The 24402-nt window shown below is 40.4% G+C and overlaps 1 protein-coding gene across 2 annotated transcripts; it reads right to left on the bottom strand.

The window, feature by feature from the left end:
- Positions 1-3872: 3872 nt before the first annotated feature.
- On the bottom strand, positions 3873-23450 carry LOC132436332 (serpin B10). Of its 2 annotated transcripts, none has more exons than XM_060029184.1 (8): positions 23378-23450; positions 19775-19951; positions 17563-17631; positions 16741-16878; positions 14750-14867; positions 10545-10687; positions 7614-7769; positions 3873-5531 (listed from the first exon to the last, which is right to left on the bottom strand). In XM_060029184.1, the coding sequence occupies exons 2-8, from the start codon at positions 19940-19942 to the stop codon at positions 5127-5129; spliced, it is 1197 nt and encodes a 398-aa protein (XP_059885167.1). In that variant the 5' UTR covers positions 19943-19951; positions 23378-23450; the 3' UTR covers positions 3873-5126. The 2 variants fall into 2 exon arrangements, with proteins under 2 accessions (XP_059885167.1, XP_059885168.1); XM_060029185.1 differs by having other exon boundaries at positions 19870-19951; positions 23378-23430.
- Between the last annotated feature and the right edge of the window lie 952 nt (positions 23451-24402).

The following is a 24402-nucleotide window of genomic DNA, read 5'->3' as shown; positions in this document are numbered from 1 at the left end:
GAAGTTTTCAACTATAATTGCTTCAAATATTTTCTCAGTCCCTTTCTTTTTCTCTTCTTCTTCTGGAACCCCTATAATTCAAATGTTGGTGCATTTAATGTTGTCCCAGAGGTCTCTGAGACTGTCCTCAGTTCTTTTCATTCTTTTTTCTTTATTCTGCTCTGCAGTAGTTATTTCCACTATTTTATCTTCCAGGTCACTTATCCGTTCTTCTGCCTCAGTTATTCTGCTATTGATCCCATCTAGGGTATTTTTAATTTCATTTATTGTGTTGTTCATCATTGTTTATTTCATCTTTAGTTCTTCTAGGTCCTTGTTAAAAGTTTCTTGCATTTTGTCTATTCTATTTCCAAGATTTTGGATCATCTTTACTATCATTATTCTGAATTCTTTTTAAGGTAGACTGCCTGTTTCCTCTTCATTTGTTAGGTCTGGTGGGTTTTTATCTTGCTCCTTCATCTGCTCTGTGTTTTCCTGTCTTCTCATTTTGCTTATCTTACTGTGTTTGGGGTCTCCTTTTTGCAGTCTGCAGGTTTGTAATTCCCATTGTTTTTGGTGTCTGTCCCCAGTGGCTAAGGTTGGTTCAGTGGGTTGTGTAGGCTTCCTGGTGGAGGGGACTAGTGCCTGTGTTCTGGTGGATGAGGCTGGATCTTGTCTTTCTGGTGGGAAGGTCCACGTCTGGTGGTGTGTTTTGGGGTGTCTGTGGACTTATTATGATTTTAGGCAGCCTCTCTGCTAATGGGTGTGGTTGTGTTCCTGTCTTGCTAGTTGTTTGGCATAGGATGTCCAGCACTGTAGCTTGCTGGTCGTTGAGTGAAGCTGGGTGCTGGTGTTGAGATGGAGATCTCTGGGAGATTTTTGCCGTTTGATATTATGTGGAGCTGGGAGGTCTCTTGTGGACCCGTGTCCTGAAGTTGGCTCTCCCACCTCAGAGGCACAGCACTGACTCCTGGCTGCAACTCCAAGAGCCTTTCATCCACATGGCTCAGAATAAAAGGGAGAAAAAGTAGAAAGAAAGAATTAGTAGAAGTAGAAAGAAAGAAAGAAAGAAGGGAGGGAGGGAGGGAGGAAGGAAGGAAGGAGGGAAGGAAGGAAAAAAGAAAGAAAGAAGATAAAGTAAAATAAAGTAAGATAAAATATAATAAAGTTATTAAAATAAAAAAATAATTATTAAGAGAAAAAGAAAAAAAAACAAACAACGGACTGATAGAACCTTAGGACAAATGGTGGAAGCAAAGCTATACAGACAAAATCTCACACAGAAGCATACACATACACACTCACAAAAAGAGGAAAAGGGGAAAAAATCATAGATCTTGCTCCCAAAGTCCACCTCCTCAATTTGGGATGATTCCTTGTGTATTCACGTATTCCACAGATGCAGGTACATCAAGTTGATTGTGGAGCTTTAATCCGCTGCTCCTGAGGCTGCTGGGAGAGATTTCCCTTTCTCTTCTTTGTTCTCACAGCTCACAGGTGCTCAGCTTTGGATTTGGCCCCGCCTCTGCGTGTAGGTCGCCGGAGGGCGTCTGTTTTTCCGCTCAGAGAGGACGGGGTTAAAGGAGCCGCTGATTCGGGGGCTCTGGCTCACTCAGGCCGGGGGAGGGAGGGGCACGGAGTGCGGGGCGGGCCTGCGGCGGCAGAGGCCGGCGTGACGTTGCACCAGCCTGAGGCATGCCGTGCGTTCTCTCGGGGAAGTTGTCCCTGGACCCCGGGACCCTGGCCGTGGCGGGCTGCACAGGCTCCCCGGAAGGGGGGTGTGGAGAGTGACCTGTGCTCGCACACAGGCTTCTTGGTGGCGGCAGCAGCAGCAGCCTTAGTGTCTCATGCCCGTCTCTGAGGTCTGCGCTTTTAGCCGCGGCTCGCGCCCGTCTCTGGAGCTCCTTTAAGCAGCGTTCTTAATCCCCTCTCCTCGCGCACCAGGAAACAAAGAGGTAAGAAAAGTCTCTTGCCTCTTCGGCAGCTCCAGACTTTTCCCCGGACTCCCTCCCGGCTAGCCGTGGTGCACTAACCCCTTAAGGCTGTGTTCACGCCGCCCGCCCCGGCGGGTGAGCAGACAAGCCTATTGGCCTGGTGAGTGCTGGTCGGCACCGATCCTCTGTGCGGGAATCTCTCCGCTTTGCCCTCCGCACCCCTGTTGTTCTGCTCTCCTCCGCGGCTTCGAAGCTCCCCCCCTCCGCCACCCGCAGTCTCCACCCGCGAAGGGGCTCCTAGTGTGTGGAAACGGCTCCCTCCCACTGGTGCAGGTCCCGTCCCTATCCTTTTGTCTCTGTTTATTCTTTTTTATTTTGCCCTACCCAGGTACGTGGGGGGTTTCTTGCCTTTTGGGAGGTCTGAGGTCTTCTGCCAGCGTTCAGTAGGTGTTCTGTAGGAGTTGTTCCACATGTAGATGTATTTCTGGTGTATCTGTGGGGAGGAAGGTGATCTCCGCGTCTTACTCTTCCGCCATCTTCCCGGAAGCTCTCAACAGACCGTGATTATTATCTATTGTTCTAAGGTCTGTTAATCTTCTAAAAAGATAGGCTATATACATTTGCACTAAGGGAGGAAAACAAATATCATCAGCAAATACTTTAAACCTCATTATTGAAAAAGCCTGATACGCATGTGCACACACAGGTACATGTGTCTCCAAGATGACTGCAGTTTATTTTGCAATCATTCCTTGCACTAACATCCACTTTGAGTCCGTTTCTCCCGCCAGTTTGTAAGCTCCATGACTCCAAGAGACTGGAGACCAGGGTCTGTTTTTGTTCAGAAGTGTAGTCTTCCAGTAACAATAATTCTCACAAAGAAACAAAGAGCACCAGTAAGAGTAGCTACGTAGGTAAATATGTATAAAAGGCAGCATAAGTTTATCCTTGTTAGTAACTTTTCCTTCTATGTGATTTAAAAGATAGCTGCATAAAGCAATAATTATGAAACTGTTCATGGGCTTATAATTCATAAAGGTGTATAGTTGTAGGACAATAATAACATGAGGAAAAGGAGTGATACTGAAATAGAAAAAAAATTGGAGAAAATAAATAAAATACAATAAATCCTTGAAAAAAAAAAAGTGTAGTCTTCATGCCCCGAATATCAACTGATACAGTGTAGATGCTCAGCAAACATTTTTTAAATGAATGACTGCCTGAATGCATCTTACTAACCTGCAGTTTCTAGTATCATCCTTTTTTTCTGTTTTGTTTGTTTGAAAAATACTGTGTTTAATATTTTCTGATTGTCAGCCTCTGACACACAGTTACTCTGGTCTTCCTTTATCTTGGCTTGGTTTCCATGCTCCCCGTTCACTTGTTACCTACTTTTCTTATGAGTCCACATGATACATAACACTTAAGGACTTTTAATTTAGTAGAACACAGACACAGGGGATTTCTTTCATTGTTACTTAATGTGAGGTATTATGGATAGAGGCAAAATGTTTTATAATGATATGATAAATTGTCATATATATTACAATTTCTATCTTTGGAGCTAAAGCATAGCATCATTTTTTTTTATTCTATGATACCAAACCAAGATTTGATGCAGAAAATACATTTTCTTATACTAGTTTATACACCATTTATGTTGGATCCATATCAGATCATATCTTTCACTTAGTAGATTAAAATGGAAAAAGCAGCCTAGAATGATAGACTCAATCTCTAAAATTAGAATAACAGTTGATGAGACTACCAATGAGCCATTGCGTAAGAGCATTTTTAATAGAAATTAGAAAAACACAGCCAATTTTATGGAGATAAAGTTTTACTAAGGATATCTTCTTATAACTGACAATACACATTTATATAAATTGGAAATCTAGTCTTCTAGCTTATGATTTTTAAAAGCAAGGATGTTAATGTGACAACTTTCACACGTAATAATTCTTTCCAATAAAATTTTTATTTTGGAATAATTTTAAATTCACAGGAAAGTTACAAAGATAAAACAGGGAATTCCCATATACTTCTGACACAGTTTCCTGTAATGCTAACTTCTAATATTACAGTGGAACATTTTTTTAAAACTAAGAAGCCAACGTTGGTACATTACTATTAACTAAACTCCAGATTTCATTGGATTTCACTAGTTTTTCCATTAATGTCAACATAAGTATTTTTAAAATAGCAGAAAAGGGGGATTTAATTTTACAGTGGTAATTTATGAACCATCAGAGTAATAGTCTTGAGAAAATTCTTGTTTATCAATATATCACCTCTATAAAGATTTTTTTCTTCACTAAATGATGCATGTGAAAATAAGTGACAATGAAAGTAGTGACCAGGTAGTTCAAGCATTTTAAGGCATTCAATGGAATAACCGAATTTCTGAAATGTAAATAAAAGTCACATTAAGATAAAATGTGTTAAACCTAAATGTCCATAGACAGATGAATGAATAAAGAAGATGTGGCATATGTATACAATGGAATATTACTCAGCCATAAAAAGGAACAAAATTGAATTATTTGTAATGAGGTGGATGGACCTAGTATCTGTCATACAGAGTGAAGTAAGTCGGAAAGAGAAAAATACCATATGCTAACACATATATATGCAATCTAAAAGACGTACAGATGAACCTAGTGACAGGGCAGGAATAAAGACGCAAACGTAGAAAACGGACTTGAGGACACAGGCGGGGAAAGGGAAGCTGGGACGAAGTGAGGGAGTAGCATTTACATACATACACTACCAAATGTAAAATGGATGGCTAGTGGGAAGCAGCCGCATAGCACAGGGAGCTCAGCTCAATGCTTTGTGACAACCTAGAGGGGTGGGAGGGAGACGCAAGAGGGAGGGGATATGGGGTTATATGTATACATATAGCTGATTCACTTTGTTATACAGCAGAAACTAACACAACACTGTAAAGCATTAATACTCCAATAAAGATGTAAAAAATAATAAAACTGAATGTCAGCAAAAAAAAAAAAGTTAAAAAAGTTAAATTTGCCATTCTCTCTAGCTATATAGGCATGATAGGATAACTAGAATATATTATTTCAAGATAATTTTGCTAATATTTATATGTTAAAAAGAGGCTATAAACTGGTTTTTATTATAATTGTGTTTTTCCATCATATGTGTATTTTTCACACTGTAAGATGCTCTTGTTTGATGAGAGAGATGCAGGGTTTAAGGGGAGCAGAATCTCCCGTAAAATAGAATGCTATTGGTTTTGTTGTGCCTGATGAAGAAGAGGAATGGGTGGTCTGCATTGAATTCAACGGAGGGGAGTTTAATTCGAAAACTCACCTCACTCCCAGTACCAGCTGCGGCCTCTGTACCTTGTTCATTTATTTCCACAAAAGACTTATGGAAAACATTGGACAGAAATAGGTTTCTCTCCATAGACATTCCTGAGAAATCTGCTTTGCTCTGGCTAAAGGCATCGCTCATCCCCATACTGCTCAGGGTTGACTTGAGATCATAAGTCTCTTCCAGCTTGAACTTGGGAAGATGCAGCTGCACGTCACACGCCTCCATCATGTCAGCGCTAGTCCACTCACTCAACTTCTCATAGGTGATGGCTTTTTCCAGCTACAGTTTGGAGCCAAGGAAGAAAGAGTCAGTAATTTCAGAGTGGAGTGAGAACTATTCGTTGAGTGAGGCCTTTAGATATTATATAAATGACTTATAGTCACTCCTATTACCAAAGGTAACAAAACACACACATTTGGAAATTCTTTGTTTATAATGAGATCCTCCACACATCCTTGACATAATCATTTTGCAGATAAATAGTTCTCAGGATATAGGTTTTCTAGATTAGACCTTGATCCAAAATGGAAGTACTTCTATGATAATATGCAAGACATCAACTACACATGCAAATACATCAATATAAATATACACTTCGGTGTTGTCAACACAAAAGCATATACTCGAGGACATGTTGCATGCCAGGGCACAAAAGAAACTTTAGTTTTATTAACATAGTAGACAATTCCTTGAAAACAAAATCTGAGGTAAAATGTCTATATAATCACGCCAATATGAAACTAGTAACTATAAACTACGAAAAAATAAGGAAAGAAAAGCAAAGAAAGGAAAATCCTCCAATCTTAAGAGTAATGACTTTTTTTTTTCTTAATCTTTTGGCCACGCTGCTTGGCATGTGGGATCTTAGCTCCCCAATCAGGGATCAAACCCACGCTCTCTGCACTGGAAGTGCAGAGTCTTCACCACTGGACCACCAGGGAAGTCCCAAGAGTAATGATATTTTAAATAGTGGTTTTGAGGGTGCTTTTTCTCTTCTTTATATTTAAAATTTTTTAAACAATAAATATATATTATATACACATATGCGTACATATATATGATAAACAATGTTTGATTTTTTAAATAACATGTTTGTTTCAAAGCACATGCTTTTGCTACTTTAAGAATTTTCTAGATCCAAGTATTGCTATCAGTGACATATTTGTAAATTATGTGCAGTAAGTGACAATATCTTCAGGTCAGGAACCTGCACTTTTAAAAAGAAAGGCTTATCTTTTAAGGGTGTAACTCTAATGGTTTAGTATTCACACTTGGTCTTATTTCTACTATCCTCTCCAGTTTCACAAATTTTATGACACTATTTAGAAATCTTTCTACACACTAGTAGGGTGGTGGAAACCTAAAGAACCTGGCACACAAGCAATTAGGCACAGTGTAAAGAACGACAGAACACTTATTGCATGAGAAGCTAGTGTTCAGTTTAGACATGCAAATTGCTCAGAAATGTGGTCAGACCAAAGTCAGGCTTAAGAGAGGTTTAACAGATGAACAACTTAAATAATACTTGAAGATGCACTGATACAGACTATATCTCCTGAAGAGTGTTAACTTGATAAAAAATGTTTTTTAAAAATGTTTTAGGGGCTTCCCTGGTGGCGCAGTGGTTGAGAGTCCGCCTGCCGATGCAGGGGACACGGGTTCGTGCCCCAGTCCGGGAAGATCCCACATGCCGCGGAGCGGCTGGGCCCGTGAGCCATGGCCGCTGAGCCTGCGCGTCCGGAGCCTGAGCTCCGCAGTGGGAGAGGCCACAACAGTGAGAGGCCCGCGTACCGCAAAAAAAAAAAAAAAAGTAATCCATTTAATGTTTTTAAACATATGTCTAAGGCTAGATTAATGCAAGTGATTAAAAAATTAATTAGGTAAGTCCTATCGGAAGGAGAAGAAAGACCTATATTGACTGAAAGGTTGTTATGATCAATCCACACAGCTTTGTGACTGACAATAAATATCTCTGTCTGTTGTTTGTGTGGTTGTTTGTGTGACTCCCCTATGCTAAAGATGTCTATAGATTACTTAACCTTCCTGAGGGGTAGTAATATCAACCTGGCAAAGTTTTGTAAAGCTTAAATGATGTAAAAATACAGTACCTAGGACTCAAGGTACGTTGGTTGCCTTCCTCTGCAGAAATTAAAGAACTGGGAACTGTCTTTATGTTTTTCCCCGGAGGGATAAACACTAGAACCCTCTTCGTGTCAGACAGACTGATGTCTGTTTTTAAAGTTTTTCTCCATACAAATAAATGTATATGCAAAACAGACACAGACTCACAGATATAGGAAATAAACTTGTTACCAAAGGGGAGAGGAAAGAAGGTAGGGATGAATAGCCTGATCTCTTTACCTGATCCAGCCCACTGATGTCTTCCGGCAGTAGTACGAGTAGGCTGAGGTCACGGTTCTCATAGAAGAGTTGAAGGCCTATGGCTTGTGGCTTTTCTATGTAAAATACTTGAAGTTTTTCTTTCATGGACATCATTTGCACTGGTTTGCTTGTAGTCTGTAGAATATATGTAGCAAAGTCACTGGGGAGGTGTTCCACCAAATCCTTAATTCTTTAGCATCTTTGGTTCCCAGTAGTCTGGGACACTGGCAAAGCTAGTGATCCTCTGCTAAGTGCTGAATAAAATTATTCAAACCTTGTTTTCTGGAAATATGTGTTCTACTGGATAACATCATCGATAAATGATGTGGGAGTTTCTTCCTCTGACATTGTTACGGCATCCTCTATAAATCATGGCAAGCTGGATTCTACCAAACACTTAAAAGAGTCTTGTGCAAACTCTGTAAATGCCAATGATTCCGAAGCTGAGTAAGGTGCATTTCACACACAAACATTTGTGGTTTTTGTTTTTGTGTGAGGGTATTTTAGTATCATAAAACCGAAATTCACTAAGAGAGTGAAAAGACAAGCAATAAACTAGGAGATAAGAGTTTCAAAACACATAACTGATAAATGACTGGTATCCAAAATTTGAAAAGAACTCTTAAAACTCAACAATTATAAGGCAAAGAACCCAATTTTAAAAACAGGCGAAAGATCTGAACTGATAACCTCACCAAAGGCAGACCTACAGCATATGAAAAGATGTTCAATCTTATGTCCTTAGGGAATTGCAAATTAAAACAGTGAAGATACCACTACTACAGATCTAATAGAATGGCTAAAAGTTCAAAACACTGATAACATAAACTTCTAGCGAGGGTGAAACTGACATTCTCTGCCAATGAGAATGCAAAGTGGAAGCCATATTGGATGACAGTACGGTGGTTTCTTACACGGCTAAATACAGTCTTACCATGTGATCCAGCAACCGTGCTCCTGGGTAATTACCAAAATGAGTTAAAAACGTGTCCACACAAAATCTTGCATGCAAATGTTTATAGCAGCTTTAATCATAATTGCTAAAAACTGGAAGCAACCAAAATGCCCGTCAGTAAGGTGAATGGATAAACAAACTGCTACGTCCATACAATGGAACAGTATTCTGCAACAAAGTGAAATGATCTATCAAGCCATAAAAAAGGCACGGAGGAACTTTAAATACGTATCGCTAAGTGGAAGAAGACGGTCTGAAAAGGCTACGTGCTATGCAATTCTGATTCTACCGCATTCTGAAAAGGGCAAAACTCTAGAGACCGTAAAGAGATCCGTGGTTGCCAGGGATTTAGAGGGAGGGATGAATGTTTGGAGCACAGGGCATTTTTAGGACAACGAAAGTATTCTGTATGATACTGTAATGGTAGATACATGACATTATGAATTTTTAGTAAAGCCAATGGTGAAACAAAAGCAAAACCCTGCAATTCAGACATTGTAGACATATGTTATTTATCCACTCTATGTGGAGCTAAATGTCCATCACAAGATCCTACTGTTCTGCTAAGGTAGTGGCCGTGTGAGCAGGGCTGTTCGTTCAGGATACTCTGCGATACAGTGATTGTCTCAACGATAAGCATATGAATGGCACCAGCCGGAGTCCTCTTTGGGAGCAATCTGTCAGAGCCAGCAGCCAGGACTTCGTCTATGTAGTAGGGTTGTGAAGCTAGACTATGGGGCTGTCATATTCCCTGGTCATATGGAAAAATCCCATCTTTAGAATTAGAGAATGAAGGCAAAAAGGAGGGGTCAGGGTGGGGCAGAGAAAATGGATTATGTTTGAGATTCAAAGATCCCACTGCCAGACTTCCCAGTTCCTCTTAGTTGCATAAGCTAATGCTAACACAATGCCCATTTTACTGGAGCTAGTTTGGAATGCTTTTCTATCACTTGCATCTGAAAATTTCTGGTGAATATATTAAGCCAAGTAACTATCCAGCACATTTCTAGTTAGCCTATTGCATTATATGTTCCGTTCCTTCCCCATCTTTACCCCACTGATTATCTGAAAACCGCCTATTGCACATAACCATATGGTTACAGCAGTAGGTCCTCAGCAGCACTGTTTATGTGAGGTGATCCACCCCAGGACCTAAATATGTTAACAATCTTTGGCCAATCTGTTCCTTTCCTAGGAATTTGGAATGAGACCTATCAGACTGGTCTGTAGAGTGGAGGAGATGTGGGTAGCCATGTTCTGCCTTTGTGGACTGGGCCGCAGAGGAAGTTAGACTTCAGTCTGAGAGAAGAATAATGGGAGAAACAGAGTTGGAAAGATAGAGAATGAATCCTGACAACATTTGAATCCTTATTTCCACTCAAGTCCCAAGACCCAGCCACATCCAGCCCTTAGGTGTATCTGTCAGCTTCCATTAGTCTCCCTTGTTGCTGAAGTAATCAAAAACAAGTGTGCTGTGTCCTAACGCAGAAGGAAATGTTAACGAAAGAAATAAGATTTTAAAATTTTATTTCTTTTTCTTATGGAAGGGTAAGAGTTTGGTACACGGTGGTACTGCCTTAATAGAACAAGAATAGAACTAGTAAGCGAAGAGTTTGGGGTTATGGTCCTGGAAGCCTTCAACTTAAGCATGGCTCTAGTCACTTAACCATGCTGCATTTCTAACCTGGGAAATAAATGTAATAACTACCTTACCTACTCTACCATAGTTGCAGCAAGGACTGAGTAATAAAATATGTGAATAGTCTATTTTCAGAGAAAAAATAATGAAAAGGGAATTTCCAGGTAGGATGGAACTGGGGTTTTTAGCACAGTCATCCCTGCCCTAGTAAGAGCCATAGTTTACAGGAGCATATAGTCAGAGAGAATAAATTTAAAATAGAATTCCCTTTGCAATGCCATGTAAAAATTCATACTGGTTATTAACAGGTTCCTACCTTGTTTATTCTGAAAGGCTTTTCTGTGGTATTTTGGACCAAGAATTGATGTTCCCAAATTCTTTTAAAGTAAAGGGCATTTACCAGAACCATTCTGGTTGCAGAATCCACAGCATTATCAGGTAGGAGATTCAGGATTTTTCCTAAAAGAGCCAAAGGACAGATTTCAAATGATGTAGTTACATCCTGGTGAAACGCCATACATAAAAATGATGATTATGAAATACCGTTAAATGATAACATCTTGTATCCACCAATGATCCAAGCCAGGAAGTTAGTATTAATAGAATATTATTAACAGATCCTATTTAAATTTCATCTGTTGTTCCAATAAAGTCCTTTTTTTCCTGGACCAGAAATCAATCCAAGAGCTCAAGTTGCATTTAGTTGTCATTTCCTTTTGGTCCCCTTTAGTCTTTTTCTTTCATTCCTCATTCATTCTTTGTCTTTCATGTTCCTCATTCATTCTTTGTCTTTCATGACCTTGATACTTTTGAAAAATATTTGTAGAATGCTCAATTCTCAGTTCAAGTTTGTCTGATGCTTCCTCAAGATAATATTTAGGTTATACATTTTTGTGAGAATATTACTTTTGTGGGCTGAATTGTGTCATCCAAAAAGATATGTTAAATCCTAACCTCCGGTCCCTGTGAATGTGATCTTATTTTGAAACAGAGTCTTTGCAGATGCAGTCAAGTTCAAATGAAGTCATACTGGATTAGGGTGGGCTCTAATTCAATGACTGGTATTCTTATAAGAGGAGAGAAATTCGGACACACACACACAGAGTGTGAAAACATGGAGACATAGGGGAGACAAAGAAGAAAGTTATGTATCAACAGAGGCAGAGATTGGAGAGATGTGTCTACAAGCCAAGGATTGCCAATAACCATCAGCAACTAGGAGACAGGCGTGGAGCGGTTTCTTCCCTGAAACTTTCCAAGGGAGCAAGGCCCTGCTAACACCTTAACTTCAGACTTGCAGCTTCCAGAACTATGAGAGAATAGATTTCTATTGGTTTAAACCACACAGTTGGTGGTAATTTGTTATGGCAGCCCTAGGATTTATGGCATATTTCTATCATCACAGGAAGATCCAGACAGCTCTGTAATCTAGAGCAGCAGTCCCCAAAGTTTTTGGCACCAAGGACCGGTTTTGTGGAAGACAATTTTTCCACGGACCAGGGCTGGGGGTCGGGGTGTGGGGATGGGCGGGCGGGGACGGCTCAGGCGGTGATGCGAGCGACGGGGAGCGACGGGCAGTGATAGATGAAGCTTCGCTCACCTGCCCGCCGCTCACCTCCTGCTGTGCGTGCCGGTTCCTAACAGGCCCAGGCCCGGGGGTTGGGGACCCGTGATCTAGAGAGATGGATCCTGTCATGCTCCTTGAGTGTGTCAGCCTGTGCGGGGGAAGCACGGCAAGGATCCTTTTGCAAACCGAGCTTACACCGTGTCAGACAATGACTCTCCACTCAGCTCAGAAAGGGGCGAAAGATAGCAGATGAGTTGCTCCCCGCCTTCCTGTCTGTAGGGTCCCCACCTGTCTTCCAGAGAACAGAGTGGGCACTGGGTAGGAATTTGAGAGCTGAGATTTAGTTCAGCTCCAGCACTATTTTTTTTTTTTTTTTTTTTGCGGTATGTGGGCCTCTCACTGTTGTGGCCTCTCCCGTTGTGGAGCACAGGCTCCGGACGCGCAGGCTCCGCGGCATGTGGGATCTTCCAGGACCGGGGCACGAACCCGTATCGCCTGCATCGGCAGGCGGACTCTCAACCACTGCGCCACCAGGGAAGCCCTCCAGCACTATTCTTGCCCCTACTTCTACTACATTGCGTTTGTGTTGTATATTACAATGTGCTTTTGCTTATAGAATCACATTTGGTCCTCATGTGAACTGGAACGGTGCAAGTAATTCCTTTCTGTAAATGCTAGCTAATCTGTAGTTCTCAAAACAAACTGACTTTTAGATGAATCCAAATCAGGAATAAGTTAAGGATAATGGTCACTCTTGCCTCACCATGGCTTCTGAGTCACTAGTCCAGTGAAAAAGGAACTGAGAAGTTAGGGCTGCCAACTTCCTCAATTCACTTCAATAAACATTGCTCTGAATAGCTACCATGAGCAGGGCTGTTATCTGTTAGTGATTCAAAGCAGAAACTCAAATGAGGTAGTATTACTGCCCTTGGTGTTCTTGGGTTTAGTGGGAGAGGCAGGGACTTCAACAGTTAATTTCAATAACAACGTGGTAAGTCAAGGTAAAGTTTCCCACAGGGGGCTTTTGGAGCAATGAAAAAGGCTCTCAGCTCAGCCTGGGAGCCAGGGGAGCACATTATGCCTGAGCGAACCCCTGAGATGTTATCCAGTGGCCATGAAGGGGCTGGGAGTGGCAGGGGAGGGGACCGTGTTTCGAACTGAAGGGACACATGAGCAAATGCATGGGGTCGTGAGGTAGCACAGGGAGTTCCAGGGACTCTGTGCCACTTAGAATTTCTGAGTATCAACTTTGAGTCAGAGAATGACAAGAGTTGAAGTGGAGAGACAGACAAGACTTCACGGTCCTGTTGGACCTTCTGTGTCAGTTTAGGCAGCTTGAATTCATCCTGTAGGATGTGGGGCACCATGATGGATTTTGAGTACATGGTCCACTTGGTCGAATTCACATTTTAGGGAGGTCATTCTGATGGCTGAATGGAGGTTGCATTTGAGGGGAGCAAGATAAGAAACAGATTATTGCATTAACACAGATAAATGATGACAAAGCCGAGAGCAGAGGAGGAAGAGATTGGAAAGGAAAGATGAACTCAGAAACACGCAGGAGGAGGCAAAGGAAAAGGGAGAATTTAGAGTATCTCTCGGACTTATGATCTGGGCAGGTGTGTGGTAGCCACCCATCCGCCGGGATGGAGAATGAGTGCAAGGAGAGGACAAGGTGTGGATAAGCTGTTCTGAACATGACTTCAGTATGTCGAGTTGAAAGTATGTGGGACCCTCTGCAAGCATATCTGGCAGGAATATACAAATGAACTCTGAAGTCTGGGGGGAGGGGGATTACCTAAACATTCCATGTTCGTTGCTGCAAAGCAAAGACTTAATCATTAATATTCATTAGCGATTACACCTTTGGTATTTCTTTGTGAGATATAATGGACCATCAACAGACATATGGATTGAAAAGGAAGCGTGGAATACTGAAATGAGTTCAGACTTCAGAGCTAAACTGACTCAGATTTCAGTCCTATTTCTGAAGCTTTAAACTATCTGATCTTGGTAACAGTTTCTCTAAAGCCTCAGCTTCCTCATTTCTAAAATAAGGATCATAATAAAAAACTGCTAAATCGCCTCTGAGAATCCCTCTACTATTCCCTTTTTAGAAATAGAATGCTTAACTTTTAGGTAGCATGTGGCTACCCAGCTAAAAACTACATTTTAAAGACCTTTATTACAAACTAGGACAAGTTGGTCACCAGAGCATAAAATGGGCCATGTATCCAAATTTGGGATATGAGTGGAACTGGTGTGTGAAAGTTTCAGGTCATCCCCTTAAAAGCAAAGAGGCTTTATTTTCCCTATTTCCTGCTGACTGTAAAACTGACAAATGTAAGAATCACCTTAGACAAATATAAAAGCCATGTCTCGAGGATGGCTGAGCTAACCCACTAGTCTGGGTCTCTGGATGCCTTCATGGAACAGAATGCTTATCTACCTTGTGACTGTTAGGTCAGAGATAAACTTCTATCTTATTAAGATATTGTATTTTGGGCTCTTTGTTGCAAGAGCTCAGCCCATACTCTAAGCTAATATATGACCTATTTTGAAAATTACTTAAGGTTATGTAGTACATTTACTGCCACATTTTCATTGTTCATCAGCAGCTATTTTTCTTTAGAAACCACAAGTGCAGCAGTATTCCAAAATTCCTTTTTTGCATTTTTCTGCCTTTTATCCCTGGAGTCCTCCTTGGAATTAGTGGAATCTGATCATTTTCTTGTCTACTTGGTAAAATGGTTGTCTTATCTGTTTTAGATAAGACTTATTGCAAAAGCTATAAATCAAAAATTATGGGCATGAATAAAACAAATGTTTTGAATATTTAGAATGTGTCCACAGTTCTATTTAAGAAATGCCTATACTTATACATAACACAAATTCAAAATAATAAAGCGATACTTGGAGAAAGTGCACCGCTGAGTACCTTGGAGAAGGCTTACCTTCAGTCTGGCTTTCAACCCAAGAGTTGATCTCCTTTCTGATTTGGTCAGAAGCTTCCATAAAGTTCACAGACTGTGGCTCTGAGCCAAAGTATGTTTTCATGTCTTGTAAATATTTCTGGAAGATATAGGTAAAATCTCCTTTTGTAGAATTTTTCCAGAATCAATAAACAAGTCTATTTAGATTATCCAAAAAAAAAAAAAGAAAAAAAAACCCTAGCTAGATGGACAATTGCAAACTGCCACCCCATTGCCCCCCTCAATCTTTCCACACTCCAGCTTCGGTTAAAAACGAAACACTGCCCTGTGTAAACTTAGCTGGGCACGGACTAGCCCTGCAGAGCCGCGGGTATGGAAGGAAGGCCCGTCTCCCACAGCTCTGGAGCCTCCATATCTTCGTCTGTTTTTATTCGTCCTTGGGAAATGGGGCTGGGATGAAAAGGAGGACCATTCTAGGAATCCCAGGAGCGACTCCAGCCAAGGAGTACTGGGCTTTCTGGGGTAGAGATGGAGCCAGACTGAGAACCCTGGGTCTGGCAGCTGCCATCTATGGGCTCTAAACACCCAAGAGCCTGGGGAGGGCTTCTGAGGGAAGCTGTGGCCCGCCATGGAAACCGACTTCCAAGACGGGTCAAAGGTTTCGTCAGGTATTCTAAGGGAGAAAGCAGGCTTCTTCCTTCGGGCTGTCGATGCTACCCTCAGTGGCCATCATCCTAAGTGGGCTATAACCAAGGTTGCTGCTTAGGGGGGCACCTGCCTTGAAACAGAATTTATTCCCCAGGACAGCTGTGGCATTCCTTCAATTTATTACTTTATAGAGGAATTGTGTGCAGTTAAAAAGTGTTGAGTTAATTCAGCTTCCAGGCAGTGGTTTGGAGATTATGAAGTCTACGTTCTGTACAATTTATAATCCAGTAAAAAGAAAACGTAAACATTCTCGAGGTACCTATTCCTTGTCTTGACTCGTGGGTTCTGATCAACCTCTCTGTGCACAGCTAGGGCTTATGGATATTTTAAAAGACATACCATTTTGTATCTCTGTGTGCTTCTTTTTACCAAGTGCCCACCCAGCTCAGTCATCTCTCCTACTTACGAATCAAACCTGAGTGCATGAGACTACCAGTAATAAAAATGTCTTTAAGACTTCACTTGGCTGCTTTTTTGCCTTTAGTAATGGCAAAGCCCAAGTTCTGAGCTCCCCGGAATTCACTGGGTATGGGCAGGGATAACACTGCTTGAAATCACAAGATAGCTTGACTTTTCCTGTTGCTATCCCTCTCCCTATTCAATTTCCTTACTCCTTACCCACTGGGCACCTGGGTCCTCTGGCTTTCTTCTGAAGTGTGCCAAAGGATGTGATGGACAAACATGAAAGAAGTAAATGCTTGGCTTGGTTTGGAGTTGAGTCCTCTGAGGAGCCCTTGCATCTGAACTGAAGATGAACTCATGGTCTGCACTGTGGGTGTCTCAACCATCAGAGCAGAAGAGAAGTTGATTCAATTCCATGTTAAGAATCTTTCTTAAAGTGTCTGAAGTCAAGATGTGAAGTGACTTACCTGATCGCAAAGTCAACTTTGCTCTTGAGGACACAGTCTCCTGCCACACTCCTATGACCACACCACCCTCTGCTCCTTCAGACTCACCATATTGAGTTATTCTATATCTTTTGCTCTGTTTCCCATGAAACAAATGTTGGCCCAGGGATTATATAAACCACATTTCTACGAGTCTTCATGGGTTGTTCCTGGGGTGTACCCCTTTATTCTGGGCATAAAGATCTGATCACCAGATTTGGTTTGAAATATGTTACTGGTTTCCTTTACAACTTGACACATTGGTCAGGCTAAACGATTGTTTATCAGAAATGCTGACCACATACTCCATATACATTAAGATTGTCCCTGGGATCCCCGGAGAAAAGTACAAAGAGTTTATTGATTGATCTCATGTGACTCTTCCCCATCAGCTTGAAATAAGATGTTTGCACTTACATTGTGAAATGGATACGTTTTCTCCCCATAGATCCTGTTGGCTGTTTTAAGTATGCAAGCATTGCTGGGATTGTTGATTTCTGAGATAAGTGTCTGGAAATTAGAGCATATTTCTTCAGCCTTGCCTACATCGAATTCCTTTAAAAGAAAGTAAATTGGTTAAATAAAAATGTTGAACAAGAACTAAGTGTATATGAACAACTTATAGTAAATGAAATAATTTAAAGTTTACGAACAAAGGCCGAAATCGATTGTATGGTAGATAAAAAAACCTCTTTAGTATTATTAGTGCAGGAATGTAATAGCTGTTGGGACATCATTTTCTTCACACTTAGTTTGCAGAAGTAAGAACAATGTTGAAAGAGTTTGCAGAAGTAAGAACAATGTTGAAAGTAGAGTAGTTTTGAAGGGGAGGGAAACGAAGAGATAAGGGAAAAGAATATTACCCTTCCAAAAAGTGTAGACATTCTGCACTCTAAAAAATTTCCCAGGCTTCCCTGGTGGCGCAGTGGTTGAGAGCCCGCCTGACGATGCAGGGGACACGGGTTCGTGCCCCGGTCCGGGAAGATCCCACATGCCGCGGAGCGGCTGGGCCCGTGAGCTATGGCCGCTGAGCCTGTGCGTCCGGAGCCTGTGCTCCACAACGGAAGAGGCCACAGCGGTGAGAGGCCCGCGTACCACAAAAAAAAAAAAAAAAAATCCCATAATTTTAACATATATTTTAAAGAAAAGTTACCTATTAAAGGTTGCTTAATTTAGCCACTAACGTGCCAAAGTGCTTTCTCCTTAATTATCAAATAGATATTGAAATATAAGACATACCATTTTCCTTTTCTTTTCAAAACTGTCAGGACAAGATTTGCTGTCCTGGTCTCTGCTAAACTGAAGAACCTGTAATTTCAATAAAAAGGCAATATGTGAATGCACTTTGCAGAGATGTAATCATATGAAATACACATCAGCAACTACAAGCCATTTGTTCCTATAGATACAAAACATATAATTAATGAACCAAGGGAGCGCTGATTTGACTTAAATGGTGTGTTACCTGACCTAGTAAGAGTAAGTCAAGAGCTGCTTTTAAATACATTTTTAAGTTGAATTTAAATTGCTAGTCTCTTTATTTTAATACTTTTTATGGGACGTTGAGGATAATGTTGGGAATAGCCTTAGAGGTAAAATTCTCATGTTTTCCGAGTTTCATTTTTATCTATGATTGGTTTGAAAAGAAGCCTAGGTATTCAACTGAGACCATCACTTAGATAATTTAAGCAAATGCCATCATGGCCCCAGTTATCTGGAAAATTCAGGAATTTTAGTTGCTTTTTCTACTTAAGTGCTTCAGTTTTCACTGCCTACCACCATCTGACATACGGAGATAGAGTCTTTGTCTTCACCCCAGCAATTCATGTGACAGGTCACAGGAAGGATGTGGACATTGTGTTTCCCCTGAGAAAACAAAGTGATAATTCCATCTCCTGCATGCATCCTGGACCCAGCTTACAGAAAGGAATAAAGTCTACTTTACCAAAGTTTGTGCTGACACATGGCGACAGACAGGAACCACTTGCCATAGGGAAAAAAAGGGGAGGTGCTTAAGCAACTCATTAGTCTCAATTGCAAACTGAAGCTGTTAATATTTCAGTGACATTGAAATAAAACAAGGGTAAGCAACACCCAGCAATAAATTTATATGGAGTGGAAGCAAATTGACATTTATCTAAGATTAAGTCTATCACATTCATAGTTAAACCTTTTAATAATGAGCCAATTATTAACTAGCTGTGAACCAGGATTTTTCTGTGAACCAAGATTTTGTTGTTGCTATTTTTAAACCACACAATAGCTTGTAAATTATGAGCATAAGGGGGATATCCTAGACCCAAACTGACAGAATATGTATTCTGCCTGTCTCATTCAGAACTGCTGGCTGTGCCCATTTCCATACTTGTCACAGAGGCCAGCTTCTTGGTGGAAATTTTGTCACTTAGCCTTTCAGTCGTTGTATGATTTAGAGCTGAATTTACTCTCTTCTATTTTTATTTTTACTTAAAACACACACATATATTTATATGTTTACACAAGCATAGATGCAGATACACATATATATGGCTATTTGATATGTTTTGCTATGTAAGGCTACACACGTACACATACACTTGCTATGATTTGAGGATGCTTACATCAAATTGATAATTGCTTATACAATAATCCTGTTTTGCTATTTTAATGCCCTTAATGGGCTCTTTAGATTCATCTAGACAACCAGGGACCAAACAAAGTAACAACCAAACAAAGCATGAGGAACAGGATTCACTTGATTTTTCTATTTTTTTCTTCAAGAAAATCCTTCTGAGATTAGAAAGATGATGACTAATTCTATTATTTAAAGTATGAGCCATTACTTTCTTGAAATATTTTAATAATCAAAATAAAATTGTTTTTGGTGTTGAACCAAACTCGATAACCTCTCCATGTACCATTTTGTATCTCTGTGTGCTTCTTTTTACCAAGTGCCCACCCAGCTCAATCATCTCTCCTACTTACGAATCAAACCTGAGTGCATGAGACTACCAGTAATAAAAATGTCTTTAAGACTTCAGTTGGCTACTTTTTTGCCTTTAGTAATGGCAAAGCCCAAGTTCTGAGCTCCCCGGAATTCACTGGGTATGGACAGGGATAACACTGCTTGAAATCACAAGATAGCTTGACTTTTCCTGTTGCTATCCCTCTCCCTATTCAATTTCCTTACTCCTTACCCACTGGGCACCTGGGTAAGGGCACATCATCTCTCCATTTGATTTTACCAGAGAACACTGGTTCTTAAACAGTATTCCTAGAAAGAGTTTTCAAATTGATTCACTTTCTCAGATTTCTTTTTATGGTCTAGTAAATTTATTTAAAGTGTGTCTTTTATTTTGGAGGACGTGGTTGTAAAACGTGGGCTCTTTGGATTTCAGGAGAGAAGTGAACAAAAGACAAGAAAAGCATTTCATTTTAAGGCAACAGAGGATGGTTGACTTTTCTCACTCACCTGGGACATTTGGGCTGCCGTGGTGCCTTTGGTGCCCAAATACACCATGGCCAAGGAGGTTGAGATGCCCCAGGGAGAAAAAAAGATATTTTTACCCTCAGCAGATTCAGCTAGCTTCTTGCTAAGCTCCAGAGCAAATTGGTTGACGGATTTTGCTAGAGAGTCCATTGGGAAAATCTAAGAAAAATAAAGTTAGAGAACATGTTAATAATCTTTTCCATTTATTTAACTTTTGTAAATGGATTTGTTGGCTTACATAATTATCTTTTTTAATTACCCTTCATTGAAATGACAAAAGAATGTATTATCCAATCTGATTATATATATATATGATTTTATATATATATATAATATGTATATATACACTCATAAGAGCTGAATAAACTTTAGAAAAATTCCACTCCAACATGATTTTAAATATTTTAAAAATGAAGTCCAGAGAGTTTAAGAGAATTGGCTCAAATTTCAGAGTTAGTTCACATGAGAGAACATTTGGATTCTGGTCAGTTAGCGGCTCCCTGTTGAAAATGCCAGGATATAAATGGCAGAGGAATCAGCCCAGTGCCTCTTACCAACACACCACATGCCTACTGACTTTACCCAGTAAATGAGGAATAATTATACCCCTTTTCAACTTTGTACTTTTTCTCACTTATCTTTCATCCATATTTTTATACTTTTAACCTTTTTTATTCCTTCACACCCTGATGTATGATATCCTGGTTCCTTTATTCTCTTGAAATCCAACTCTGCTCCGGTTCTTCTTTCCCTCTGGAAGCCTTTTCTGAACTTTGGGGTTCACAGGAGCACGTCTTCCACCAAAGACCCATAAAATAGCTTTTGCTGCCTGCTTGGAGCTTATCATACTGCTAGTTCTGTTTGCATAGATTTATATCTTTTCAACTCTAGGATAATTTCCTTGAGAGCAAAATTTTCTTACTCAGCTTTGCGCATCCAGTAACACCCACCTCAGGACTTTGCACGAAATGAAAACTTACAAGTACTTGTTTATTTCTCCTTTAGTGTGTTTATAGTTTGGGCTCTAGCCACCATTTTTTATCTATTTAAACTTGAAATCTTTCACAGTTTAGTGGAAATGCTCATAGAGAAGTAGAGACCTCAAGACTTGCTTGCCTTTATCCTCACTCACGCGAGACCCTCTGAAACCAATCTTAACAAACAAAGGAACTCAAACTTTCTCATTTTTAAAAATATTATATTCACCTTCTAAATTTCACGTCTAATTACCCTGATATTTTCATTTAAGTCTTTTTAGACTGGGTCTCTATCAAAGAAATAGTGAGTTCAATCTATTGTCATTTTATAGCCAAATAATTTCTCAAGCTGATTAAATGATTAAAAATAAACCAAATTCCCAAGCCTAGAAACTCCCATTAGTGCCAGTGTCGTGTAGAACTTGGTCCTGCACTGATATCACCTGGCCCTCAGAGAAACCTAGAATGAGAACTTTAGAAAGGTCAGAAGATCTCTCTAGTTCAATGGTTGAATGAAGGGAGAGGCATGTGTAGGCAAAGTTTTGGTTTCATCATGACTTGGATTAACAGTGATACTGTTGAAATCCCTCCTAGTCATAGGCTTACACTTAACCAAACAGCTTCCCAGCCTCTAAATCATCCCTAGTCATAGCTCCCACCTATTTCAGAAGCTGATGATAATCCTCGGCTAACATTATCTTATTAAAGAAGAAAAGCAAGAACCTCTACTCTTGTAGCAATTCTACGCCCTCATAAAGCGTTCGAAACTTGTGTATCAGTATTTCCCTTGACAGATCCAATGCTGTCTTGTAAATAACCTCCCTATTTTCTTTACAGCTATATTCATGCAAATGATGCTTTGCTTACTGCCTGTATATGAAGCTTTATCTTTTAAGAACTCGTGAATTCTTTCATATGGAAAATGCTTGGCTCCGTGGCCAAAGCATAATCACTATGAAGGGAGGAGAGGAGAAACTACCATTTTAAGGCTGAGGATTTTTATCTTTCTACTTATTATTTGTGGTTATTCTAAAGTTTAGTTACTTGTAACAAATCCCTGAAAACAATAACTCTGTCTAATGAAAAAGCTAATTTCTTGTGGAAAGTTAATATCCAGGTATCTTCAACTTCATTAATTCTCTCATTAATATCATTAATATATCAGGTGTAGCCCAGACCATACAAGAAAAATAATTCCTGCCTTTAAAAAAAAAGTATAGAAGTGCTAAGCCAGCCAGTGCTGGATAAAATTATCCCGGCAGTGAAAAGTGCTTTCTGAAAGATGCGGAATTTGGGGATGAGATTCTACATGAAATAATTTATCCATACAAGGGTTCGACAGTGATCTTTTCAGAAAAGACTATAAATGTCTAGATCAGAAGCCAACTATGCCCTTTTCAGAATAAATGGCTCTTTTGCAATTTTCGGAAGGTATATGGATATATCAGTTTACATACATATAAATATACACACATATGTAAAATCTCAATCTGTCAAGGGGCTTAACTAAAGAAATAGGAAAATAAGAAAAGGATAGTATCACTCGTCAATATGTCTCATCAGAGATACACATACTCTTCACAAATCAGGGTTGGAAAGAACCTTGGAATCCCTCTAATCAAATTGCTTCATTTTATCTGCTAGGAAACTGAGGCCCAGAGAGGTTAAATGTGCTGACGAACATGCACAGCTAACTAACAGCAGAGCTACCGTTGCAGTCCCATTCTCTGGACTCTAAATACAAATGCTTTTGTCATTATATCTGACTGTCTTTAAGGTTTTACGGTGAAAGGGAGGGATTGGGTGACGAAAGAGGATGAACAGGAGGAGGAAGAAAGAGAGATGATGATGAGCTGGAGGAGGGAGCGGGAAGGACTCTCTTCCCCTTTTCCATTAGAGGACATCCAAGGCCTCCTGACTTTCCGATGGTACTGATGATATTGTCTACTTGGTGGAGTTGTGCATATCAGAAAATGACCCCCCAAATCCGCAGCACTTCAATATTTACCTAAAGCCACTTCTGAGGGAATTAATAGTCTGGGAGACTTTATGATGAGCATGGAGTGTAAGCTTAGGGACTTAGGTTATTCCACGAAAGAGAAGAAAGCTACTGGCCCATGGAATGGTAGCCAAGACATGAAGGTGTGCGTGGGCGGGAGGGTAGAGAGTCAAATCATTAGTTCCCTACATTAGTGACTAAGCTCAAATTCATGTTGCCAAGTTCGCTCTTCTGACGGGTTAGAAGGGTTTTGGTTCAATACTTCTGAGAATACCCTATTTCTTTTTACCTGTGTTGACAGATACAAAGGTAGCAAATCCAAAAATGTGACTGGAGAAAACTCCATTCATAGTTTCACAATTCACGGCAAAACTACCTTCCTGACGTCTTCGGAAGTGAATGCTCTCTCCCGCTTAGCCCGCTTTCTAGTACCAACTTTGAATCAGCTCAGGGTTCAATCTCTCAGACCTGCACAGAATTCCTGGGGGCTGGCCTTCATCTATTATTTCTGTTTTGTGGGAGTCTCGATAAATTGTTCTTCAGCTAGGTACCTCAACAAAGAAAGAAAACATAAACAAACATTTTAAAACAAAGAACTATTTACAATACCTTGTTTTCTTACACGGGAGCAGAATTGGCAACTGGTTCCTTTAGCAAGAGACCGTGGCTGAGTTAAGTGACCTTTAACTGTAGAAATAATTTTTAAAACTTCTAGCACCACCCTTTCCTTAACCCCACCCTCTGATTCACTTTCACAAGCCCATACACTCTTCCTTTCAACTTCATCTTGGCCAGAAGCTCAAATAAAAAGACAGAGAGATAGACAGAGTTTTGCTTGAATTACTTAATTACCCACATTTTCCATGTCTGTCTGCATGTACAGACTGGAAGTCTAACAAATTGTAACTCACACTTTCCTGGCTTATGTCCTCTCGAGTCTGCCAACTGGCAGCAATTCGTGGTTTTCCCCGGTAGATTTATTTTTTCGACAACAGAAAGTTTTAAATTAGTTTAAATTAGTGGAATAACAATGGGCAAGGAAATGGAGAATATTATTGGTGAACTGTTTACTGTTAAAGTTGCTCATAAGGTACTAGATGAGGCATCCAAGAAATGCTTCTGTTCTTCTCATTTGGGTGTTGGTGTAGAACCCTGAGCACAACCCCAACTTGTCCCATGTCCACTGTCCCCACCCCAGGGACATGGGGTCTGGATCGACGTTTTAGACACAGTTACTGGGTGAAATGTTACTTCATCACTTTCTGCTTCTCTTCCGTTTCTCCATGTGAATGTTCCTCCTTATTAAGAAGGGAAAACTGTCTATAACAGGATGCAGGGCATGGAGGAATGGTGAAGGGGGTGAAGAGAGAGAGACGGGAATGGAGCACAGTCCAGAAGGGACTGAGGGAAAGGAGAATAATCTTTGTTAATAGCGTATGTGTGTGTTTTTCCTTCACGCAGTTTCTGTTTTTCTCTTCATGGGGCACACGTGGTAAAGTGGCTCAGAGTTTAATAGTTGAATGTTGATGTGGAACCCAGAGCAGAATGTTGCTTTGAATTTCACTGGGGGATGCAACTTGTGGCTGCAGATTCCGTGGTGCCTGCCTGACATGTGCTGAACAGATGTTATTATC

Source organism: Delphinus delphis, chromosome 13, assembly GCF_949987515.2.
Source record: "Delphinus delphis chromosome 13, mDelDel1.2, whole genome shotgun sequence".
In the NCBI taxonomy this organism is placed as follows: Eukaryota; Metazoa; Chordata; class Mammalia; order Artiodactyla; family Delphinidae; genus Delphinus; species Delphinus delphis.
This window is presented reverse-complemented; position numbering and strand designations above follow the sequence as displayed.